Here is a 20,292-nt window from a genome sequence, read left to right on the forward strand (position 1 = left end):
ACAATGGGGGCTTCTTGCGCAAGAACATCTTGCGCAAGGGTTCTTGTGCAAGAACATGTCCACACTGCCATGTGTGAGCTGTGCTTTTGCACAAGAGCATCCATGGCAGTGTGGATGCTCTCTTGTGCAAGAAAGCTCCAATGGCCATTTTAGCCATAGGGGTTTCTTGCACAAGAAATCCCTGCCAAGCATCCACACTGCCCTCTTGCGCAAGAGAGCTTACACCTGTTAGAAAAGAGCGTAGCTCTTGTGCAGAATGCCTTCTCTTACCACACCATACTGTAAATGCTCTTGTGCAAGAGCAGGCGGGCAGTGTGGATACTCTGTGGGTTCTTGCGCAAGAACGTCTGTACTTGCGCAAGAAGCCGCAAGTGTAGACATAGCCTTAGAGGGAACACTTCCCCCAGCCTCTCTGCCCCCAAGTTAATGTCACACACATTGGGTTAATGCAGTTGCAGGATAGTTGCATGATGGGGGTTTGGTTGGGGCAAAACTAATCCCTGTTGGTAGGAAGATGGTGGGAAAAGTCCTTCAAGAGGGGTGACGTGACACCTTTTACTTCTGGTTATGTGTCCATCTTGCCCCGAGCGTGTTACCTCCAGAGGCCTAGTTAATGAGGGTCAGGGGATGTGGCTAATGAGACACCACCAAAAATTATACAAACCTGCCGCCCCTGCCCGGAAGTGTGCTGGGTGCGCTGCGGGAAGGGGTGTCGGCCCGGAGGAGGAATGCAGCAGCTGCCTCCGCCACAGGAGGTGTGAGTTGAGTACAGGGTTTCCCTGCACCTTGGGGTGTGTGTTAGCTACCTCCTGGGCTTTGTGGGGGAAGTAGCTGGGGATTTTTTGTGTGCGGGTTTTGTTTTTTGCTCAACCAAAAAAATTTCTGGGCCCCCTCTTGAAATTTTTGTGTGCGGTGTGTGTGTGTGTTTTGCTCAACCAAAACTGCTGCAGGGCCTCGTCGAAATTGTTTGAATTGGGCCCCGCACTTCCTAAAGCCGACCCTGCTTTGGACACACAGTGGCAGACAACCTGCCATACTTCAGCAAAACACTTCAAAAACAGTCTTCAGCTTGAAACTGCAGGGCTGGAATTAATATGTTAACTTGAATTCAGACTGGGTCTGAAGAGAAAGTGGGAGTGGCTAGCTTACTACAAATAATAATTTTCCTTTTGGTATTCACACCTTCTCATCAGCTGTTGGGAGAGGGCCACATCCACCCTAACTGAATTGACTGCATTAGCACTGATCCTCCACATAGTAACACACACATTTTTGCATGTGTATATATACACCTGTCAATCTGAAGTTTCCACTTCATGCATATGACCAAGTGGACTCTAGCCCGCAAAAGCTTATGCCTCAATATATTTTTTAGTCTTTTAAGGTGCCATAGGACTCCTCATTGTTTTTGCTGAAGTGGACTAACATGGCTACCCCTGAGACTACTCTAGGTCTGTGAGTTACTGAAAGGTAGTCCATATGCTCCTTTTATGCAGGAGGAAGAAGGAGATGCTTATCTCACTCTGGCTGCTTTGTGCAACTTAAATATTGTATAGTTCACAACAGATACTGCGATGGGGTGTCACTCACCTCACGCAAGCAATCACTCTTGGCCAAGTTCATGTTCCTGCACTGCCTGCTATGGCAGCCCTCCTGCAACCCAGCTCTCCAGCTGAGTCTTAGCCTCTTGAGCTCCAAGGAGGAACTGCCTCGCTCTGGCCCAGCAGCTTTCTTTTAACTGGCTTGCTGGGCCCTTACAGGCCGCTTCCTTTGTGCTACTCTAGCTTATCTGGAGGATTTCTCTATGGTTTGCTGGGGCGAGGTATGGCAAAGCTGCAAGCCTCTAGCAGGGGGCTTCGGAGCCTGGTCCACCCCATAACAGATGCCCATTTATAGTCAGAGCAAAATACTAATCAAGAGATGCCAGTGGCTGGAGGGCAAAACAAAAACAGGAGGAGTTATCCTGGGTAGGAGTAAGACAATGAACTTCAGTAAGCAGTGTTTTCTGTACCCAGAAACCAAGTCCTAATGATAAAAGATTCCCTAGTGTAAGATCAAAAGATGGTGGAAATTAAGTTAAAGATTAGAGGTTGGTTAAGAAAATTTGAGTATGAGAGATCTTCTTAACCTCTTTCAAAATATATCCAATAGAATAGATAAAATGGAAGCAACTTAAGAATGTACAATCAGAAAGAATCTCAGCTCCTTTTAACAAAATAAATTACCAGGGCATCCAGGCAAAATCTGTGGGGACTATATCCCGTTACTCTGACCTATAAGCCACCCTGAGCGATAAAGGATAATAATTCTGGATAAATTAGGCCTAATTAAACAATTTATGGTGTGGTTTTGCATAACTCTTTTTCAGTTGAGGCCCTAAAATAGATTGATTAGATTAACCTGATTGGGATTCCAGTGATATGCCCATCAAAACTGTTTCATGAAATACTGCTGGTCTTAAAAGGAAATCCAATAATTTGAACTTTAGGAATTACTTATTTCAGTTTGATTTAGTTTTCCTTCAAGAACCTTGACTTTCTAAGGATAAGTCCATTTATTTATTGAGTTTTATTTATTTTTTTTTAGAAAGAGGAGTGAAGCAGGCTGAGAGATAGATTTGGAAGTGGTCTGGCCCTTCTCATTTCTACTGAATTAAAAATCACAACTAGGAAATTAACACCTGATAATTCCTGTTTTCAGGTCTGTAGTATTATTTTAATGGATATTTCTATTCTATTAGTCCTGAATATTTATTTGCTCCTTTTGAGCTTCCTCTTTTATAATGAGTCTTTGAGGGAAGGGCTTGAATCTCATATTGATTTGCTTATAGAAGAACTTCCAAAAGAAAGCTATTATTTTGGGAAACTTTAATGCCCAACTCAGCTCCAGAGATAAGGAATTGTTTTATTTTTTCCTCCTGCTCAGTTAATGGGATGCTACCTTCACATAGACTATGTCTAGACTACAAAGATAAATCGGAAAAAGAAACGCAATTTGTGATATGCAAAATTGCGTATCTTTTTCCGATCTACTTCCAAAAGAAGATTTTCTGAAATTTGGCCCATCTACATGGGCCCAAATTTCGGGAAAAAAACCTTCTTTCAGAACACCCCTTCTTCCTCGTAAAATGAGGTTTACAGGGATGCTGACAAAACGCATCTACTTTTCCAACATTTTGGGGGGAAAATCAACGTGTTCCTTGGATGTGGCAGAGCTTTTCCAGGATTTCCTTAATCCTAGACATTTGAAGGAGATGGTGAATGCAATAAAGTATATATCCCATACAGGCTCTGAAGGGGTTAACTGAGCTGATTGCAGTTGGAGGCCCACAAAAGGTGAACCCCAGCTAGGAGAGGATCTGGGTGGTGTCTATAAAGAAAAGTAAAAAGGGCTGCAGGGAGAGAGGGAATGGATATAGGGTTGCCAACTTTCTCATTATCGAAAACCAAACATCCCGGGGCCCTTCCTTCCCTTCCCAAAGCCTCCTCCCCCCTTTCTCCCTCCCTCCATTGCTCACTCTCTACCACCCTCCAGTCACTTATTTTCACTGGGCTGGAGCAGGGGATTAGGGTGTAAAAGGGGGTAAGGACTCTAGCTGGGGATGCAGGATCTGGGGAGGGGCGGATGCTGAGTAGTCTGGGGTACAAAAGGGGCTCCAGACTGCTACTGAACGGTTCAGAATGCAGGAGGGAGCACGTGCTCCGGGAGGGAGATTGGGTGTATAAGGGAGCTCAGACTCGCACAAGGAGTTTGGTTACGGGGGGCAGGTGAGGTTTCTGGCTAGGGTGTGGGATCTGGCTAGAACTAAAGTCAAGAATATAAAATCCTTATGTTTAGAATGGAAAATTTTGAAATCAAATGTATATAACCATTGTCTGCGCAATAAAGACATCGCATGGCTCTCTTGTTTAAAGAGTATCCATGGTTACAAGGTATACAATATTTTGAACAATAATGTGTTACGGAGGGCTTTCATGGCTCTCTGCTTCCAAGCCACAATGTCAATGTATTTGGATGGGAGCTATTATGTAGGGGAAGGCAATGCCTTTCCAAACTGCCAGCTTGGCCCTACTCACACTTCACTCTCAGCTCCATCCCCTGTCGTGCATCTCCCCCAGGGCTGTCTGGGACTCAGCCCAGCTAGGGCTGTACCACCAGCTCTCCAGGGCCAGGGAAGGCTGGGTCCTCACACCTCCTGTCCTTCCCCCTGTGCTCTGGCCAGAGCTGTGCTGCCCATTCTCCCCCTTGTGCTCTCGCTGGGGCCGTGCACGGCCCTCCCTCCCTTCTCCCCTGTGCTTTCTTGATCTTAGGGGGTGGGGGTGAAGGCTGGGGCTGCACATTGTCCACTGGAGAAGGGGTGACCTGCCCCTTCAGAGTGTGGGGCGGGACTTGGCTCCCATGAGCCTTGGGTGGAAGGGTCAAGGTTAGCAGCTTGGTTCCCCCAGTCCTAGGTTCACTCGCTGCCCATGGAAGCCATGCTGGCATAGACAGCAAATTGTCATTGTTCATATAGGTCTGGGCAGGTTGAAGATTTACCCCATTATTTACTTCCTTAAAGCTTATACTGTTACTTTAGAAACAAATGTTTAACCCCATTCTTGGCCCAGATGCACGGGATCAACAACTAAAATACTCGCTATATAACAAAAATGTTTAATTAATATGATGGCTGCCCTATTTGCACACCTCTGGCATATTGTTTTATGGGGTGTGATTTTAAAAGTTTAATTTAACTTGGAAGAAGAGTTAATTTGGTGTTTTTTCTTTTCAATTTCAACATTCATGTTTTACTGTGATGTGTTGATTTTTAAGTGTGTATTTATTTTTGTACATTATGGCCTAAGGCTAAGATGTTATATTAATAAATAATATTAAATCACTGTGTTTATGTGCAGGAAATAGGACTATTCCTAATAGGAAATAACCTTCAAGACGTCAAATATTGGCTCACAACATAGGTCATTAAGTTTAAAAATAGAAGCGCAAAATGTTTAATTATCTATAAATATCTTTCTACAAACAAAACTATTCAGTTGTTGCAATTGGTATCCAGAAGATGGCACTGTTGTGTATAATTTAAAGGAAAATTGAAAATTCAGGTCCGTAAGAATTTTGTATCATTGTATTCTTGGTGATCAATAAATATTACTTTAATGAAAGCTATCTGGAGTAATATGTAAGTTTTTCCACTAAAACAGGAAGCTAGTTGAGTGTTCCTAATAGTAAAAATGGCCTGTTTGCTGAGTGTTACATAGAGATTATATCATTTTAATCTTTAATTGTTTATTTTAAAACCCTTTGCAAAGCTTATGAACAATTATTCCATTAGAAATAAGTCTCTGTGAATTATGGAGATGGAGATGATGGAGGAGGAGGAAAGGAGGGAAAATTTCCCCTTCAAAATAATCTTTCCTCTTACTCTAAAAATGCAGGAACTTTCCAGCCAGTGAATGTATTTTTCAGTCTCCCTTTTTTTTTTTTTTTGCACCACATTTTTGCTGATTACAACACACTGTGTACTTTGCTCTTTGCCTGTGAGGCCATCAGTGAGGCCTCACCCCTTTTAGAAATTTTACCAATAAGCACTTGCCGTCCTGCCACCGCCCTCCTATTCCCCACTCTGTCTTCTCTTAATCAAGGCAAATGTAATTCCTATAAATGCTCCAAAATGGTTACTGAAAATCTGGCCATGACAACCTATAGAAAATAGACTATTTTAAAAATGTTGTATTAGTTTGTCATAATCAACCTTTTTATGTGAATGAGTGCTTTACAGTCCAGTTACAATGCCTTCATATTTATACCATATCAATACAGTATTCAACTGGGATATAGAAATGTTATGCCTCTACATATATAAGGTGCAATGTATTCTGAGATTCTAAATCCTGATATTTGCCTTGGAATCCCCCTCTTCCAAAGCTTTAATTTAAAAAAAGTGTCCATATTGTTGCAAAGTTAACCATGAAAATGTGTAAACTGAAGCAATGGGGCTTGCAGACTGCTTTTTGCAATACTTCTGAGAGATGTCAGTTGCCCAGTTCACGGGAATAGGTTGTTAATTTAAAAATCTAAAGTTGACAATATAAATAACAACGTTTAACTATTCCACAATAGATCAGTTTAGAGAAATACCTAGCTAAATGTGCTTACTGTATACTCTCAAGGGGTATGTCTACACGTGCACCCTAGTTACTCCTCAAAAAATGAGGAGTAACGTTAGTTCGAACCAAGGGGTTTGATTGGAACTAAAGCAGCCGGAGCGCACTTTCACTTTTGAATCAGCTGGCATTCAGAATAGCGTACGGCCGAGATTATGCTAATGAAACATGGGATATTTAAATCCCGGCTTCATTGACTACTTCAAATGCCTACATTTGCATTCCTAGTTCGAACTATGGTACAAGTGTAGACATACCCAAACCTTCCATACATATCTTCCTAATGACCGAAATCCATTGTCTCTCACCCAGCTGCCAAAAGTTCCAGTTTTTACAATGGAGCAAGGAATTGTCAGGGCAAAAACCTTTGATATATGAAAAAACTGTTAACGTGAGAGCAATATTTAATATACTGAATTTAAGGAAAGGGCACAACTCTGACATATTCATTATCATATTTAATTCAATATAACCCCCCTCCCTTTTAATGTATTTGTAACTGCCACCACTTTGCCACAGAATCCAGGCAAGCTACCACAGAGTGCATGAAGCCAGTATTTATTATATTACTATACTATTAAAATAAAAGATGTATTGTGACACCTGCATCTCCTATTTTCCAAAGACAGATTTCCTTATATAGAACATCACAGCCTTTACAAAAGTGGGGCAAGATTGTGATTTACCACTAGCTTGGAATAAGAAGCAACATGTTGCTGTTCCTCTCCAGAAGGAGACCAATGAATGAACTGAGATCAGGGCCAGACTAATAGTTTGTGGGCTCAGAGCCAAACATATTAGCCTCTGGGGGCAATGGAGCATGGTGCAGGGTTCTGTTCCAGTCCCCAGAGTGAGGAGTTGGTCAGGGACATGGCATGGGCAGCCTCACTGTGCCCAGACCAGTGCAAAGGTACTATTTACAAACTGACCATTGCCCGCCCGCTCCAGTGCTGTCAGCACACCCCATGCCACACCATGCATCACTCCTGCCCTACACCTGAACACCCCACCAATTTCTTATGCCTAGCACCCCCCAAACGCTGCCACAAATGCCGAGTCCTGCACACCACTACCCCTGCTCAGCACCCCCTTACCCCACCACAATTGCCCACCACCTCACACACCCACTGCCTAGTGTCCCCACACAGAGATCTTCCCTAGCCCCTCACACCTCAGCATCCCCTGCTCCAAAGACCCATTCCCCCATGCCCTGTCTCCTGGGCTGCATTCACTGCCCCTTTGAGAGGTGATTGTTTCTTCTGGGCTGAACTGGCAGTGCATACAGGGCTGGTTCCAGGATGAGGACTTGACCCGGTCCCCTCAAGAGTGGTACGATCAGCCTGTCCAGCACCTGCCCTCACTAGGTTCCCTCAGAATCCACTTGCCTGAAGAGGCCCAGCCAAGTTCCCCACAATCTCCCACCCCCAACTGGCCAAGGCTTCTGTACCAGTACCAGGTGATTCAGTTCTACGGAGACAGGTGGGGCTTGACAGGTGGTGGGAAGCAGAAGTGCCAGGAGCCAGAAGTCAGAAGATGAGGCCAGGAGGTAAGAGGAGCCCTCAGCTGACCAGCAGGCAGGCAGAGAGGAGTAAGTGGTAGGCAGTGGGGGCGAAGCGGGTGCGGGGAAGAGGAGCCAGCAGGCTGGAGGGGCCTCAAGGCACAATGCAAGCAGAGCAGAATGGGGCCTCTTCTTGAGCATGGGCCTAGCTCCATCCAGCCATTGCAAACCCAACACTGACAGAGACAGAGTACGTTTGATTTCTCATTTCCTTATTCCTCCTCCAGGGAGAGGTAATCTAAACTAAGACACCTTACTTTGCATAGCTTATTCCTCCTTCCTCCCCAGCTTAGCTGTGCTGGCTAGCATGTGTCATCATGGCTCTACTCTGTTTACCCTTTCCTTGCCCATCTCTGCAGGAAAGGGAAAATAAGTAGTCTATTAAATATTTGTAACCCTTGTTCCTTGATCAATGATACAAGTAACCTGTGGAGAAGAATAAAGGCTGTGTTATACCTCCTTACTCCCCAGCACAGGCTCAGTGAGTAAGTGATAATTTTGCATTAATTATGGATGCTATCCTGGTTATACTAAAACTGCCCAAACTTTAGCAGAAATTAAAATAGATAGGAAAAAACAGTTGTTTTCTTTTATCACAGTCCATTCTAATACTGCAGCTGTGTTCCTCAAGATAGGAGCTTGTGTAAAGGGTAAATAATATTGCACTGTACATGGTCTCTGTATGTTTCCTTCACATATGACATTTTCTACATGTAGGGCAAAATTATGCTTCCATGGCAATAATGCCGCTCCACACAGACACTCAGATTGACACCAGTGGAAGCTCCACACCTTGAACAAGATGCAGGAATCAGTGAGTGATCCTATGGGCTATGTCAGACAAGAGTTCTGATTAGACCATCATAATGGTTCTTCTGGCATATACTTTATGAAAGTAGTACCACATATGTAGCCTAGGTCTGCAGTACAGATCATATTAAAAATCCATAGTAAATCAGAGATAACAATGCCCTTAAACTTTAAGCTATTAGACAAATCTTGCACCCTGGCATTCCCAGGACATAGAATTGGCAATAGGTACACAACACAGCCTCACAGAATGAACGACCTATAGGTGACTGTGAAGCACCTGTAGGACTGGCCACTTCTTTTGCGTACTGTGGTAGAATCTTTGACTTTATCCCACCTGAGTATTGGCAGATTACATCAGTACAACATATTCTCAATGCATCTGACTCAATGCACCAGGAGTCAGGGTCTTCCTTTGCTGTCAGTCACTTGAGAAGAAAGAATGAGCCCCAGTCTCCTTGTCCAGCCAGTCCTCTCTCTCTGAGCTCCTCCTCTGAGTGTCAGTCACCTCCCCACTCCAGTTGCCATCTCTTTTGTTCAGTCAGTCTAGGTCTTTCTCCCTTAACCCCAGTCTGACGGAGCAGAGCAGGGTGAGCGGGTGCAGGCTGTGCTTGGGTTGCGGCCCAGCCTCCACTGTCTGCCAGCTCTGGCCCTGCAATTCCCGGCTGGGCTCTGCCTGGCCCGCATGATGCCTGAATGCCACTGCCCGGCACATTGGGCAGCCAGGAGAGCTGCCCCCTGAAATGGCTTCAGCAGTTTGCTCCAAGGGGCTGAAGGCACAAGTAGGTGGATAAAGTTCCCCTTGCGAACCCAATGTGAGACTGAACCTGGGTTTAATCGTGCTGGGTTCAGGAGCAAACCCCACTGAGGCTCTGAAGTTTAAACGTAGTAGGAGCTGGGCTGCCTGAGGGTCCAGCTCTTACTACATTTAAACTTCAGCGATGCAAGAGGGGGTAGCTCCCTTAGTTTCCAACCCCATCAACTAATTCTGTAGTCAGTAAAAATTCTATTGACTACACGATTAGCTAATTACTCATTTCTTAACATCCCTATGAAGAATTCATTATTAAATATTTGTTCCCCCTGTAGGTACTTACAGACTGATCAAATCACCCCTTACGCTTCTCTAAGTAAATCTTAATAGACTTAAATGTCCTGATCTATTGCTCTATAGTATTTTGTAATCCTTTAATCATTGTTGTGGTGCTTCTCTAAACCCTCTCCAATTTATCAACTTCCTTCTAGAATTGTGAACACCAGACATGGTCACAGCATTCCAGAAGCTGTTGCATCAGTGTCAAATATAAAAATGAAATATTCTCTCTACTCCATCTTGAGATTTCCCTATTTATGCATTCAAGGATCCCATTAGCTCTTTTGGCCACAGCATTGCATGGGGGTGCACTGTTTGTTCAATTAGTCCCATTTCCACCCACTAGATCCTCATCCGCTTATTCTCCCCTGCCTCTGACCTTCAGTTGTCTCCTCCCTTCCCTTGTCTCAGTCCCAGTCTACATCCCTAGGCTCCTCACCCAATCTCAGTCTCCACTTAACCCAAAAACACCAACTCACTCACAAGCTCCTTGGCCCACTCTTCCCATTCTCTTTCTCCTTGGCTTGGTCTCTTCCTAAACAACCTAGTTCTCCCCTTATACTTCCATTTCTCATCAGATCTATCTCTGCCTTTCCTTGATTTTCTCCCCCAACCCTTTATGGCTTTCTAGTCCCTGACTACCTTCCTCAGCTCATCATGCCACTTCAAATAGCCAATCTACTGAAAGTGCTATTTAATATGTTAAAAAGCATAAAATACTTGTATTTGTATGTCTGGTCTACTATATAATTTTGGCAAAAATAAACATGGAGAAAAATGTAAAATCTTTTTTGCAACAAAGCTACACATAATAAAGGCATTACTTTAGTGCAACACTAAGACTTTGCTTCACTCACTTACAAATATCTGTATTTGCAATGCATAGATTTTTTTTTCTTTTAAAACATTTATGGAAAGAATGTTCCAGATAACATAACTTTTAAAATAATACAGATAGATATACCTTGTTTAATTTGATAAAATACTCCAGTCCAGCTTCCAGAGGGTTAGTGTCACAGTTCATCTGTTAGAAAAATAAATATTTAATCCATTAATAATGGTGCCACATTGTTTTCACTTTGTGTTTCTAGTTTTCCATGTATTCCTTTTTATTTTTTATGTACAATGGTCAAATTCTTCCTTTACCCAAGTGCAATTCACTGAGAAGCTGCAAGTGTGTAATTTTAAGCAAATGCTATCTATAATACAAAACACAACATGTTTTAACATACAAAATAAAATTACAACTCAATAAAAAATGAGACATCTTGTCAAAATAAAATGAAATGAACACAATCATGAACAACGGAGGCACATGCAAAATAGATGTTTTTGGCCAGAAATGGAATGAGTATTGCAGTTATTTTCACCAGGGAAAGGCCCAGTTCCTCATAATAGTAACTTTCCCTATCTGAAATAAAATGCATCTAATTTCTCTCCATTGCAAATTGAGAAACCAGAACAAAATTTAACTTTTTTTATCTAGGTATGACTGAAACCTATATAAAAACATAGACTAGTAAAAATAACTGTTTTCAAACCTCTGCCCCCCAGGCTCGGAAAGCTTTTTCCAGCCTTAACGTATTCAGAGCATAAGTTCCAAAGTCATCAATTCCTTCTTCTTGGCCTGCTTCCATGATGACATTGTACAGAGCTGCAGAATCTTCTTGTCTATGGTAGAGTTCCCAACCCAATTCACCTGTTATAAAACAAATTAATCAAGTAATCCCAATATATTTAGTGCTAGCAATATTACTCCTCAGATGAGTGCTATGAAAATTAGGGCTATATTTATTACACAGAATTCATTAGTATGAGACTGCAGAAATTTCGCTGCTCCTCAGGAACTCTTGAAAGAATTGTGCCTCAGTGAATAAACAGTGGCACTATTTCTCTAATTTAAACTGATGATCCCAACCTGGGAAACAAAGGATTCAAAAAGAAGCGGACAGGAAAGAAGGCTGGTAAATTATCAACTGGTAAGTGACTTAAGTCTAAGTCTACTGGTATACTATAAAAACTGTAAGATGTTAACTACACCGACATGGACTGCATCAGACAGACCTCTGAATTTGGCCCAGTGTGGCAGAGGTGGACACAGAGAAAAATGAAAATAAAAAGTGACTGGCAAAGAAAAAAGGGAGAAATAATAAAAATTAAGCATTTATGTTTTCTGTTTTCAATACACTTTATAGATACTAATTTAGTACAAATTCAAAAGATATTCTTGAACACAGGTTTGCCACCAAAGATCACATTGTTTTCAAAACTGGCCTTTAGTTCTGCTAAAAAAAATGTGAGGGAGAGGTATTATTTTGTTTCCAAGATCTCAGAGATCCTTAGTTCCTGGCCAGAAAATGTTTGACAACCAATGTACCATTTCTCTCTCATTTATGTCTATTTATAATTTTATTATTCTAGTACTTTCAAACACATTATGAGTTCAATTTCCCCAACATAATTTTAGTCACTTCAGTTACTTCCCTAGCTGCCCAATTTTTTTCAATCTATTTTCCCTACCTCTTACCTGTATAGGATATCCTAATAGCAGTAGCAGAAATATCAGAAAGTTTAATATGTCTGGACTGAAGAAATTTAAATGCAGAATCACTAAGATCCTCGGTGGTCAGTTTCTGGAGAACCTTTCGTGCAAATGGACCTGCTACGCCAAGTACTCCCATCTCATCTGTAATGTTTTTAATCTTAACATTGTATCCACCCTTCAGTGCCTCCTCTTCTATCCATCTGCATGTGAAGGAGAAGAGATTTATTAACATTCTCATTCAGAGTAATTATTTGTTCCTGGGACCATAGTCCGTAGATTTATTGTAACATTCAAAGTAAGTGTTCAGTACGATGATAATTAAAACGTGTGTATCTCGTGGTACTGTCTAGAGGCCCCAACCAAAGATCAGAGGTCTGCAGTAATACACACACACAAACAGTGAAGAGCCCAAAGAGATTACCTATAAATATTCAGCACCACTTGAAAAGAAAAAAATAGGGAAGTCACGGGTATGAGGGAGTTATCAGATACACTGGCCAAACTACTTATTTTAACAAATTGATCTGGCAATTGCTAATATTTATTTATTACTAATCACGATGGGCCAAATCATAAGGCCTACTCCCAAGGAGGGGAGCTCCACATCAACATGACTGAGCCCGAGGATAGTCAGTGCAGTGTGAAGGAAGGCATAGTGCTCAGTCACTGCACCATCACAACCTGTGGAGGCCTCAAAAAGTATCAAGTGTTCGTGCAAATGAAGAGCTTCTGAAACTGGCATTGCTGCTGCTGTTGTTTTGCAGACAAGCACCTTCCGCTCTGGTTCCTTCTATTGCAGCCAGTGCTATCATAATAGTTGGACCAGAAAGGGTTGCAAGTGCTGCTATTTATTTCTGAGCAGGATCAACTAAAACGGGATTCTGGATCCTGATTCAATTACAACATTTTACCAGATTCTCCCTTCCAGACCCAAGTTTTCCCTTCTAGGGCACAATCAGTCCCAAAATAATCAAAAAGCCTAGTTCCTTTAAACAGCATATCCCACATTCTCCTGTTTTCATGGAAGCTTCTTCCCCAGTCTAATTCCTCCTTTTCCATTTCTTCCTTGGTATATGAAGCAGCTGGGCCTGACAGGCCTTCTACCCTTTTCTCCCTGATTCCTGAATCTCCAGAAAAGTACAGAAAAGGAAGGGGTATTTTAGTATTATTCTTTCCCTGACCCTTCATTACAAAGCCAAATTAATAACTGGTGTAAGTTAAGATTTGGGGGGGGGGGGGGGGTATAGGATAACTGCAAGATTGAGGCAGTTTAGTACAGAGCTAGAGATGGAGAGATTTTAAAAGGTGAAATAGCAGTTACAGAATAAATAATCAAAAGTGTCAGATGACTTAAAATGGGTCTTTAGGTCCAGAATATGTGTAACCACACTGGCAGCAAAGATAAGTGACTAGTAAAGTAGTAATCATAAGAAATCCCTTAACACAAATTCACATTCTTGATGTAATAATAAACCATAGATCCCTCAGCATATTTAATTACATTGTTAGTGAAAAGTTCAGTTTTGACTCTCAACAATTTCTTTCATGATGTTCACAAAATAAATTAAGAAGGTAGTATTCAAAATCTTATAGTAGATAGTCTGATAAGTTTTCTTAAGCAATCCCAAGGCATAGTTGGGCGACCAACTCAGGCTGTTGAAGTTCTTTACAAATCAATCAATTGAGTTGGTTCTGTTAGCCTTATCCAAGTTTAGTACCTAGTTATGCAAGTATTCCCATTGTTTCCAATGGAACGATTCACAGAACAAGTCATCATAATAGACCTACCTACCTACCTATCTAACTACACCCTTACCTCAGATCATGGAGCTCTGACCCAGAACCAGTCACCAACAAAAATTCACCTGGAGACAGGTGAGAAACGGTTAACTCAGCATAGACTTGGCCTCTTGGTGTTAGCATGTGACTTATATTTGTAGAACCCACCTACACAGAAGAACATATGATAATTTAATTTGCAACAGAAATCCTTTGCCACTCTTACATGTCTTTAGTGCAAAATGTGAAAACAAAATACTTATGAACATCAGTTATACAAAAATCTTTAACCATATAATTTATGTTACAAAGTATGACTCTCTCTCTCTCCTGGGTTTTACCTCATTAATGGAAGATTAATGTCCTTTGTTCAGGATTATGATGTATAATGGAAATCACATTTTTCATATGAAAAAAATTAAAAACAGGAAGCTTGAAATAAAGATTTGGTCAAGATCTTTATAAATATTTGTTATGTGTGTTACAGAATACTTTCTCATTAGATTTCCAATTCAAATTCAATTTTATTGTTATGTTAGCCATCCGTCAAAGACAAAAATTGTTCTTGCCTTATTCACACAATTGTTCCCATAGACTAGAGTCATGTAAGTAAAGCATGCAGGGTTTGGTACCAAAAAGAAGTGTGCACCACAAATTTGCCAAAGATGTCAAAAAGGTGTTTTACACTGAGTTAATCCAATATAATCTGCCCTGGGTATGGTCTTGACCTAGCAAAAGGTCTCCTTTGACATAAAGGTTTTTTAAGAGAATTCCTCTTTAGTGTTTTCTAAAACTTCCTGTTAGATGAAATATAAAGATGATTAGATTATTATGCCTCTACTTCTGGGTTTCCCATTTCTGAAATTCTTCCAGAGTTCCTGCCTTTGGTTAATAAAATTATCACAGTCCTGTTTACCTTTGGAATGACATTTGCAAACAGATGATCCAACAGTTTAACTGAATCATTCCCTTTGACAATAAACTTGCCAAATGGTGTCAGGTCAATCACACCAACTTTTTCCATAACCTGCTTATATTCACGACCTACAGGTTCAAACCAGTTTGTGCGCTGAAAACTGGGTCTGAAACAGAGTATTTAGGCACATAAAACATAGAATATGCAGCTGGTTATTTACAGTCTAGCCATTCTGTGATCTATTTAGCAAAATATATTCTAAAATTCTTTTTTTTTGCAAGTCATTCAAAAGCATTAGAACCTAAACTCTCTTAATTTAGGAAGTTTATCCATTATTTTCTTCCATTTAACAAGGGGCTAAATATTAATTCGTTTAACATGAGAGTCAAAAACAAAATTGGCAACAGAATAAATTGTGTAACAGTTTTAATCGTTAAAAGCATGAGAAAACATTTCTAGTTCTTCATTAATTAACCCTGGGTAAATTTACTGCTGACTTTGCTGAATCCTTTATTATAGGTTAGATTGTAGAAGGCTTTATGTGGCTGCACAGGGAGGAGTAGGGCTTTCATTACACTCCTGCTGAGCCTTGCTCAAATTGTCACTCAGCTGAGGATGGGAAAGCAGGGCTACTTGCCTGAGGTCTCCCACTGAAAGCAAACAGGCAGGAGATGCAGAGCAGAAGTGTGGGGAGAATGCTAGGTCTGTTGCCTTTACTCACTGGTTACACCCGTGGTATCCAACCAGTGCTGAAGCAGTAGCAACTATAGTGGCCACTGCTATAGCGAACTAGTCACACTGAATTGGCCAAATAGCCACATGTGACTACTGTGTTGGACACCACAGGGTTACACAGAGTGAGTAAGTTTATTCCGTGAAAAGAGGTGACATAATTCACTCACTGCAGTGCAAGAGGGGAGTAAGGGAGGAAATGTGACCCCTGATCTAGAGCCATTAGTAAACATATTTTAAAATATAGGTAACAAAATCAGAACAGCTAACAGAAAATTGCTAACAGAAGAATTGCTTCTTAGACCTTCAGCTAAACTGACTGGTAAGTATGGGTATGTCTACACTACCCCGCTAGTTCGAAATAGCGGGGTAATGTAGGCATACCGCACTTGCAAATGAAGCCCGGGATTTGAATTTCCCGGGCTTCATTTGCATAAGCGGGGCTCCGCCATTTTTAAATCCCCGCTCGTTCGAACCCTGTGCCGCGCGGCTACACGCGGCACGAACTAGGTAGTTCGAACTAGGCTTCCTAGTTCGAACTACCTAGTTCGTGCCACGTGTAGCCGCGCGGCACAGGGTTCGAACGAGCGGGGATTTAAAAATGGCGGAGCCCCGCTTATGCAAATGAAGCCCGGGAAATTCAAATCCCGGGCTTCATTTGCAAGTGCGGTATGCCTACATTACCCTCCTAGTTCGAACTAGGAGGGTAGTGTAGACACATCCTATATGATTCCCATTAATCCTAATTCAATCATCTTTGATTTCAGGACACTAGACCAATACAAAAGTGGTAATTTTTCATTTACTTGTATCCAATCTCAGCTCCGGGCTTGTAGAACCAGTGAGGTTGCTCCCATCCTGCATGGAAACCCATTGAGCATTTAGATTTAAGCACTTCATAAAGCCCACTGACTCTCTCCGTAGGTCTCCCAGAAAACCTTTCTTCTTTAGGATAACCGACTAGAACAGTAAAAAGAAAAGAGGCATACTAGATATACTATACCAAAAGAGCAAGCCATGTTAAAGAAGTTAGTAACTGCACTCCTAGAATAAATATTTCTAATATAGTACAAAGCCAATTTTTAGAGGCATTTGGTATCATGCGACCAAATCAGAAGGGTAATGTTTTCTATTAATGTTCCACTTCCTTTGCACAAAGGGAATTTACGTGTTGAGATGCTGAGTGTCACACTGCCTAATTTTAGGCACCTGAGTTAGACACCTAGGCTACCTATACAATGAATGGCGAGAGAGACATCATAGAGTATGACTGCACAACAGTTAAAACCCACCACTGTCCTGTGCTCACTGATTCAGGATTATAGGGCATGGGGTGAGAGGCTGTTTCATTGCAATGTGGATACAGAGCCCAGGTTCTATGACCTACAAGGTGGGAGGATCCCAGAGCTTAGGCTGCAGACCTAGTCTGAGCATCACATTTTTACAGCCGCTTAGTCTGTGCCTGCAAACCTGAATCTGCTACCACAAGCCAGACACCAGTGTGTAATTGCATTGTAGAGATACTCTGAGAGTACAATTCACAAAAGCCAGTATCCTGAGCAAGTATCCTCATGTCACACAGATATGTGCTATCTCTGCTAGAAGTTCTCAGCTGTGAACTCTCTTTTGGAATTAAGTGCCTACTCTGATTTAGCAAGAGGCTGTTGGTGGGGAGAAGAGAAATAAAATGACCTCCTTTATTATTTTTAGCCTAGTAGGTAAGGACTCACCGGGAATGAGCACTAGGGTTGCCAGATGGTTTCAACAAAAATACCGGACACACTTGACATTACATCACAATCTACATTAAATCTTATTTAGAAAATACCGGACATTACTATTTTCTCAATTTGTTTCCCGAAAAGAAAGCTCAAAACTGGACACCTGGCAATCCTAATGAGCACCCTAAGACTCCCAACTTCCCCTTCCATGTGACGGGATTGGAACAGAGATCGGCCACATTTCAAGGGAGTGCTCTAACTTTTGGGACATGGAATAGTCAGTGTCTGCTGTTGAACCTGATACACTCTGGCTAAATGTTTGAAGAGTCGTTTGAGCCACACAGAGAGAGTGAGAGAGTATGCACAAGCCTAGTGCTCATAGAGGAAACCAAGGATCCAGTCCCCCTGCCAGAGATGTCCCGTCCATAGGATGATTCAGGATGGCCGCCCCAAGCCACACACTTTGGGGGCCCCGAAGTGGATGCTCCAACTGTCCTGTGGATGGGAGGGACCCGGTGGATTACAATGGCCTGGCACAAGGTACAGCAGGGGTCAACCTGCCACTCACTGCAGCAGGAGTGGCCAGGTAACCTGCTCTGCTCCACTGCCCTCTCCCAGCCTGCTGAACTTTACTTCTCAGCAGCAGTGGGAAGCAGAGAGCCTCGGCCCCAACGCGCTTTGCTTCCTGCTGCCGTGGAGACACAGAGTGCAGTGGGTCAGAGGGCAGTGTGGTGCAGCAAAGGAAGCTGCTGGCTATTCTGGCCCCTGCTGTCTGCATGGCGAGTGGTGGGGGCGATCTCTGCTGCTGTCACCAGGCCCTCTAAACTCCCATGCCATGTTGCTTGGAGGATTGAGCAAGGGGGCTGGATGGGGGAAGAGCAGGGCAGGGCCCCGTGCCTGGGGGGGGGGGGAGTTACCCCAGACCCAATGCTCCCTTTGCAATGTCCCTGCCCCCTGCTCCCAGAATTCCCACATCCCAGGATAGTATCCTTACCCCTGGGCTAAATGTTATGAGGGAAGCCCCTACTGGTCTGAGCCCCATATGTGACCCAGTCATCTGAATGCCTATCTTTCCCTGATTTGTGACTCACTCCAGGGCTCAAGCAGGGAATGGGTGTTCAGATGCTTAGAGTGAGGCAACAGTGAACATGCCCAGAGGCAGACAGTGAGGCATCCAGGGAACATTTACCCTGAAAACTTAGGCACTTAATTCCTTTTGTGCATCTAGGCCTAAGGGACTACACTAGCTGCAAGGCAATGGGGAACCAGTCTTAATCTTTCTATTAATCCACAACAAAAGAAAGGAGATGTTTTACACAAGCGCAAAATCCTATTTCTCAGGATATGAAAACAAATCAGAAGCTAAACACTTTATAAATTGTTTTCTTACCAATGTTGTTAAATCCATAAGATTCTCTTGCTTTTGCTGCGGTATATTGGGTGGTGGTCCATTTTCCATAGCGATTGGGATCTAATTCTATCAGGTCAAAAGGCGGCTCCCCACCTAAGATCCAATCACTGAGATACTTTCCTATGCCTCCAGCATGGATAATGCCGTATCTTTAAAACAAAGACAAATCCTTCAATACTGAGTCATTTCAGATAATTTTCAACAAAGGTGTCAGTTATCACAGATTCTCTTTAACTGTTGACAGTGTATTGTCTAGGAATTCCTCAAAACCACTATTATTTCCATTTTCAGCAACTAAGTCAGCTGCCTCTAATAGAAGGCACTTAGAGCTCTTGAGGTTATACGAAATTCCTAAAGTTTAAAAGCAACATTCTGGTAGTTTTATTGCCCTCCTCAGAGACAAAGAAAAACTTTGTGCAGGCCTTTTTGCACAGCCAGCATCAGTTTTCTCCTCAAACCCCTCTCCTTGTCAGATGTGTCTCTTCTCCATTCCCCTTCCCTTACCCCTTTCCTCATTTCCCTGGTTTCCAGTCTTAAGACTGCTTGGCCACCCAGCTCCAGTTTCCTCTGTCTAATGGCTGCTAGTCCCCTCTCAATTACCAGTTCCCTGTTGGTGTCTCACAAATAATAAATGATTACAAAAGAAACCACAAAACACTCACTAATACTGCAAGCACAATGTTCTGACTAGGCACTCTTGAGATAAAGACTACCAATGTACACAACAATTACAACATACATGCAAACATCTGCTTCTTTAGGGATCTGGTAGAGAAGAACAGAGTGTCAATGACCTCTGAAATACAAATATCTCCAGTTTCATAAATATCCTCATTAAACCTTGGGTCCCAACATTCAGAAGCTACACAAATTAATAAGTTTTTTAAATTACGTTTATAATAGGAATACAGACTTCTCAGACACTTCGCCAAAGAATTAATGCCCACAAATCAGACATCAGACATCTTCACAAGGAAAAACCCAGCTGCTTTTCATTTCTATCTACCTGGACATAGTCTTAACGACCTTACTACATGCATCTTACTTCAAAAAGACTTTAACACCAGATTACAGAGGGAAACTTCAGGACTTCCTTTCATGCTTAAATTTGACACTTTACGAATGGGCCTTAACAAAGATGCTAAGTACCTTAACCATTACAAAGATTGCTTCCCACTTATCACTCCTGATTAGCCATTCATTGACTCAAATAGCTATTCCCTCCCTGTCACCCTACCTTCTGTACTAAATCTGATTTGTCAGTTTAATAATTTGTTCACTCTTTTCATTGTATTCCTTTGGTATATATGGTCATGCCAATTCTCTTTCAGAATATGATCTAAGGAAGTGGGTTTGGCCAACGAAAGCTCATCACCTATTAAATCATCTTGTTAGTCTTTAAAGTGCTACATAGTTTTACCTTTTGTTTTAGCAAGATCAGACTATCACGGCTACCTCTCTATTACTATTTATTATCTTCAGTCAGTCCAATATGGATCTTAATCCTATTCCCACTGAAGTCACTTCAATGGGAGAAGAAAAAGGCCAAGAAGCAGCGCAATTAAT

General features: G+C 42.1%; 1 protein-coding gene across 3 annotated transcripts in view; it reads right to left on the bottom strand.

Moving 5' to 3' along the window:
* DMGDH (dimethylglycine dehydrogenase) overlaps positions 1-20,292 on the bottom strand; it is a 72,123-nt gene that overhangs the window by 21,086 nt on the left and 30,745 nt on the right. For all 3 annotated transcript variants that reach the window (XR_012904868.1, XM_006119142.4, XM_025182630.2), the window contains 7 exons: positions 18,706-18,875; positions 16,401-16,554; positions 14,863-15,028; positions 13,984-14,114; positions 12,150-12,367; positions 11,164-11,321; positions 10,587-10,646 (listed from right to left, as the gene is read on the bottom strand). Coding sequence is in view for 2 of the 3 variants with exons in the window: in XM_006119142.4 (XP_006119204.1) it covers positions 10,587-10,646; positions 11,164-11,321; positions 12,150-12,367; positions 13,984-14,114; positions 14,863-15,028; positions 16,401-16,554; positions 18,706-18,875 (1,057 nt within the window). In the remaining variant the exon portion in view is untranslated. The remainder of the gene's footprint in view (positions 1-10,586; positions 10,647-11,163; positions 11,322-12,149; positions 12,368-13,983; positions 14,115-14,862; positions 15,029-16,400; positions 16,555-18,705; positions 18,876-20,292) is intronic.

This window comes from Pelodiscus sinensis, chromosome 6 (assembly GCF_049634645.1).
Source record: "Pelodiscus sinensis isolate JC-2024 chromosome 6, ASM4963464v1, whole genome shotgun sequence".
NCBI classification, from domain to species: domain Eukaryota; kingdom Metazoa; phylum Chordata; order Testudines; family Trionychidae; genus Pelodiscus; species Pelodiscus sinensis.